Below are 5,528 nucleotides of genomic sequence, written 5' to 3'. Positions count from 1 at the left end.
GGCGGAGCAGGTGGGTGTCGTGGGCGGGCATGAACGGAGCAGGCCGAAGCGACGCTCTAAATCTGCTGCGCTTTCGGTGATCGCTTTGGCCTGCTCGGCGGGCGTGGTGAGTGGGCGGGCTTCTGGGGACGAGAGGCCGGAGCGCGTTGCGAGGGCGAAGGGGGCTGGGCCCAAAAAGTGCTCGGGGAAGACAAAGTCGGGCGGGCAGGCGTCTGCTCGGCCTGTGGACCGCAGCGGGGCAGATCCTGGCTTTGCTCAGGAGTCGGTGGAGGAGGTACACGGTGCAGGGCCAGCCCCCCCCACCGTGTTGGTGCAGCCGGGGTTGATGGGAGCAGCTTCTGCGCCTAGCACAGAGGTATTGCATGCAATGCCCGGTTTGGGGGCGGATAGGTTATCCCAGGGGGACAGGGGACAGTCTCAACCCTCGCCTCAGCCTTCTACTAGCTGGGGGTCTGGTGGTTGGGGTGGGGGTCACATGGGTCCTTGGGGGTCTCCCTATGGCATGATCCCTTGGTGTTCCGGGCAGCAGGGTTGGGGTTCAGGTGTTTTCCCCCCGTCCTGGGGGGGTGGTGTGAATCCTGGTTGGTTGGGTGGCTCATTACCTTTTGGTGTGGCAGGCCCTGGTTGGGGTATGCAGGGGGGTGGCGTTCCGGGCTCTGTTTCTGGCTGTGGTTTCTTTTCGCAGAGTCCACCGATGGTTCCGGAACACCAGTGGAGTGCGGCGGGAGCTGCTTCGGGCCCCTTTCTTGGCAGCATGGATGGCGTCCCTGAACGACAGCGTGGCGTGGGAGCATCGGTGTCATCAGCATTGGAGGCAGCGGCTGTTGTCGGAGGCGTCGCTGGTCCCGTGTCAGGAGTGGTGGTTGCTGGCCGTGGCGTCACTGTTGAGGAGCGACGATCGGTGGCGTCTGCTGAGGCTGCTGCTAGTGGCCTCTCCTTGGCTGAGGCTGGACCTTCCACTTCAGGTACTGTTGCGCCTGCTGGGGATTCTGGGGTAAAACCCGGGGGGAGGAAGGGTAAGGGGAAGCGGCGGCGCAGAAGGGATTCGTCCTCTTCGAGTCGGTCTTCCTCTTCTTCCTCGTCTTCCTCATCGGCGTCTTCTTCTCCTCGGGCTGGACCGGTTAAGGAGGGAGGTCCGGTGGGAACGGGGGGAGGGGTGCACCAAGGGGATGGTAGAGGGGTGCCTGCGTTGGTTGCTTTGACAGAACTATGGGAGCGAGTACCACGCGATTTACGGCGCAAGATTCGGCACCGTGACTGTATTGACATTTTTCGTCTCTTGGAAGGCAGGGCACATCGGCGTAGTAGGAAAAAATCTAAACGTGCGGGGAGTGCGGTTAAACCTTTGCCAGTCTCGCGGTCCATCCTTAACTGGATACGGGCCTTCATGCGGCTAGCCAGTGTTTGGGGGAGGTCCCGTCCCGAGGATTATGGTTTATTGTTAGCGTACGCCGAGTCGGTGCTTGATGCGTATCAGCGATTTGGTGGCTGGACGTGGTTAAACTATGACGAGGCTTTCAGGGATAAGATGGAAGAGAACACGCATATGTCGTGGGGCACGCAGGATGTTAATCTGTGGCTCACCCATATGTCCTCAAAAGCTGGGGGGCCCCCTTTGGGTGTGGGTCGTGCGTCGGCAGTTACTCCGGGCGGTGGGCGGCCCTTTCGGCCCGGGATGGGAGGGGGGGCTGGCGGAGGGGGGCTCGGTGATGTGTGTTGGAGATTCAACAAGTCTAGCTGTTCCTTCACGGACTGTAGATTTCGACATGCGTGCTCGCAATGTGGGCAGCCGCATCCCCTCCTTAAATGCCCTAAGAAGCCAGCGGGTGGTCCTCCGGGGGTTGGCAAGTAGAGGTGGGCCGAGTGTGGTACCTACTCCGGTTCTAGTGAGCATGTTGCTCCCGTGGCTTCGCAGTTATAGGCCGGTTCGTGTTGCTCTTTTATTGGAGCGGGGGTTTTCTGTGGGCTTTGAGATTCCGTTTCGGGGGGAGTTGATGGGGGTTCGGGCGCGTAATTCATCCTCTGTTGCTCATTTGAGTGCTGTGGTCCGTCACAAATTGGAGGAGGAATTGCGTCTGGGCCGGATTGCGGGTCCTTTTAGAGAGCGGCCTTTTCCGGTTATGATGGTGTCTCCTCTGGCGGTGATTCCTAAAAAAGAACCCGGTAAGTTCCGGCTCATCCACAATTTATCCCGGCCTGTAGGGTCTTCTGTGAACGATGGGATTCTGAGGGATCTTTGCACGGTTCGTTATTCCTCCGTTGATTGTGCCTTGAGGCTCATTCTTAAGGCGGGCCGCGGTGCTTTGTTAGCCAAGGTGGATATTGAATCTGCTTTCCGACTGTTGCCAGTTCATCCGCAGTCTTATCCGTTGTTAGGTTTTCGCTTTGACGGTGCTTATTTCTACGATCGTTGTTTGCCTATGGGATGTTCTATCTCGTGTTCTTATTTTGAGATGTTCAGCTCCTTCCTCCACTGGGTGGTGGTTCAGCGGGCTGGGTTGGATGCGGTCGTTCACTATCTCGATGATTTTCTGTTCATCGGACCGGCAGATTCAGATGACTGTTCGCGTCTGAAGGGTGCCTTTGAGTCCATGGCTGCGGAGTTTGGGATACCTTTGGCGCAGGACAAGTCTGAGGGTCCGGTGTCGTCTTTGGTTTTCCTAGGAATTGAGTTGGATACGGAGAATTTGGTAACTCGTCTCCCGGTAGGCAAGGTCAGACAGCTGCTCGGTCTGATCGAGCGGGTTTTGTCGGCGCGTAAATCTACTTTGCAGGTAGTTCAGTCCTTGATAGGCTCTCTTAATTTTGCCTGTCGGGTTTTGCCCATGGGGCGGGCCTTTTAGCGTAGATTAGCGGCTGCCACGGCGGGGGTTAAGGATAAGAGACATTTTTTGCGGCTGTCGGCGGGAGTCCGAGCGGATCTGCGTATGTGGGCTTGTTTTTTACGCGATTTTAATGGCTACTTACCTATGCAGGCTCCCGAGGTGTCTAACTGCGACTTAGAGCTGTTCTCGGATGCGGCTGGAGGTGTTGGCTTTGGGCTGTACTGTCAGGGGGCATGGTGTGCGGAGCGCTGGCCACAAGCTTGGGTGGAGAGGGGTATTACGCAGAATATTACACTCCTGGAATTGTTTCCTTTCATTGTGGCCTGTGACTTATGGGCGGATAGATTGCGGGATAGGAGGGTAGTGTTCTGGTGCGATAACCTGGGAGTGGTGGAGGTGGTTAATAGACAGGTGGCGCGTTGTCTAGCGGTGAATGGGTTGGTGCGGGCCTTGGTTTTACGTTGTCTGCGTCTTAATTTGTTCCTTAGAGCACGACATGTCCCTGGCTTGCACAATGGCATTGCTGACGCTCTTTCTCGTTTCCATTTCTCGCAGTTTCGTCGGCTGGCGCCCGGGGCTCACGAAGAAGGTGCTTCGATGCCGGCGCATTTGTGGAACCTGGTCGAGAAGGAGTGTGGGACATGCTCCGCCTGTCGGTAGCGCCGGCTACTTGGTCTCATTATTTAGCGGGATTCCGTTTGGTGGCTAATTTTCTGTACAGCAGAGGCTGGGCACCTGGGGATGTGGCCGAATCCTTGCTAGAGGATTTCGTTTTGGATTCCTACAGGTCCCAGCTGTCACAGCGGGTGGTTCAAGGGAGTTTGGCAGGGTTTGCCTTTTTCTGTCGGGCTTTGGGTTGGTCCTGTCCTGCATCGGGTTTCCTGGTACGTCGCCTGCTTCGAGCCTTGGGGAGAGTGGTGCCTTGTAGACCGGATTCTCGTTTACCTATTCGGCATACCTTGTTGGTGCGGCTGTTGGCAGTCTTGCCGGATTTGGCCCACTCCCCTTATGAAGCTAGCATGTTTCGGGCGACTTTTTCCCTTGCTTTCTTCGGTGCGTTGAGAGTAGGGGAGTTGTTGGTGAGTGCAGCTGACAGGGCCAGGGGGCGCGGTTTGTGTGTGCATCATGTGCGGGTAGGTGACAGCAGGGTGGAGATTCATGTGGTTAGCTCCAAGACAGATCAGGCGGGACGCGGTCAGTGGTTGGTTCTCCATAGGATTGAGGGTTGTATTTCCTGCCCGGTGTCTTGTTTGCGAGAGTTTTTGTTGCTGCGGACGGTGGAGTCCCCGATTTTGTTCGTTCATGCGGATGGGGTTCCTCTGTCCCGGTTTCAGTTTCTGGCGGTCTTGCGCCTAGCTCTAGCCCGTTGCGGGGAGGATCCTAGTTGCTATGGCACGCATTCTTTTCGGATAGGTGCGGCCACTAGTGCTAGTGTGGCTGGGATGCCGGAAGCCGGTATCCGGCAGTTGGGGCGTTGGGCCTCAGGAGCCTTTCGCTCTTACATTAGACCAACTGAGTTGGGCAGAGGGCGGAGGGGGAGAAGGGAGAATTAGTAATTTGGGGATTGTTCTGTGGTATGTGGGTGGAGTCATGGTTTTTGGTCTGTTGAATTTTTGTTGTTTGCTTTGCAGATGCCGAGCGGAAAAGTACGGCGGTGTGGATCATTGGCCATTTCTTCATCCACTGGGCCGGCGAGAGGGCCTTGTTGCGCCCGGGAGGTCGACATCTTGGGCTGGGACATTTGGGCATCCGGGTATCCTGGTGGGGGCAACGGGGTATGCGGTGGCATCAGCTTTTGCCGTTTTTGTCGCGTTTGCGGTCCTGCCCTCGTCGTCCGGACGTGATGATCCTCCATTTAGGGGGTAATGATGTTGATACATTGCCGGCTAGGCAGTTGCTCAACATCATTAAGGATGACTTGCGGGTTCTTTTTGACTGGTTCCCGAGTACGCGGGTTATTTGGTCGGATGTTATTCCGCGGCCTCGGTGTTTGGCGTCTCGACGCTGGACGCGAGGTTTGGCCAAGTTTAATCGGCAGATAGGCAAGTGGGTTGTGTCCAGGGGAGGTCAGCAGATTTTGCACGGGTGGGTCGAGGTCGGTTGTGCGGGGCTCTTTCATAAGGATAAGGTGCATTTGTCTGATGTGGGGTGGGACTTGCTTTTAGATGACTTTGCGGTGTGTTGCGAGAGTGTGCTGGGTTTATGTTAGCCGTAGCTTGGTTTCTTGGGGGGTGGCCTGTGGGATCACAGGCCTGTGGCGGATCTCCTGAGCTACTGGGTCATTGGGGCTCATCCGGTGATGAGCGGTGGGCCGGCGGGGTGCCGTGCCTGGTGGGTCAGGTGACCTGATAATGGGGCATGAGGGCCATGCCACCCCTCTGATCCTTGCTGTGGTGGCAGGGTCGAGGGCACTGAAGTTTATGGGTAGCTCGGGAGGAGCTCTGGGAGTTTTGGTGAACTAATGTTATAATGTTATAATGTTATTATGTATATTGGAAATTATATTATGCTAATTGTTATGATTAATAAATTGAGCTGCGGTTAATTACCAACAATTGTTGTCTGAGTGTTATTGGAGTAATACATGGGGTATGGGGGAAGGGGGGGGGAGTCAAGGAGTTGGGTTATAAGGCAACTGCGGACATGTCCAGATCCCGCTGTTATTAGTGTCTCAGCCACCAATTAGGAAACTGCCCACACAAC

General features: G+C 56.2%; 1 protein-coding gene across 1 annotated transcript; it reads left to right on the top strand.

Annotated features, from left to right (window-relative positions):
* The first annotated feature begins 545 nt into the window (after nt 1–545).
* On the top strand, nt 546–5,153 carry LOC117360522. The gene is made up of 2 exons (XM_033944400.1): nt 546–965; nt 4,457–5,153. The coding sequence occupies exons 1-2, from the start codon at nt 632–634 to the stop codon at nt 5,032–5,034; spliced, it is 912 nt and encodes a 303-aa protein (XP_033800291.1). The 5' UTR covers nt 546–631; the 3' UTR covers nt 5,035–5,153.
* Nucleotides 5,154–5,528: the final 375 nt, after the last annotated feature.

This window comes from Geotrypetes seraphini, chromosome 5 (genome assembly GCF_902459505.1).
Source record: "Geotrypetes seraphini chromosome 5, aGeoSer1.1, whole genome shotgun sequence".
In the NCBI taxonomy this organism is placed as follows: Eukaryota; Metazoa; Chordata; class Amphibia; order Gymnophiona; family Dermophiidae; genus Geotrypetes; species Geotrypetes seraphini.
This window is presented reverse-complemented; position numbering and strand designations above follow the sequence as displayed.

Excerpts from the sequence above, each read along its gene's own strand:
- LOC117360522 (XM_033944400.1), top strand. The coding sequence starts at position 632 with ATGCAGGGGGGTGGCGTTCCGGGCTCTGTTTCTGGCTGTGGTTTCTTT. Across the intron at positions 966-4,456 it reads GGCTGGACCTTCCACTTCAG|ATGCCGAGCGGAAAAGTACG; the intron begins GTACTGTTGCGC and ends TTTGCTTTGCAG.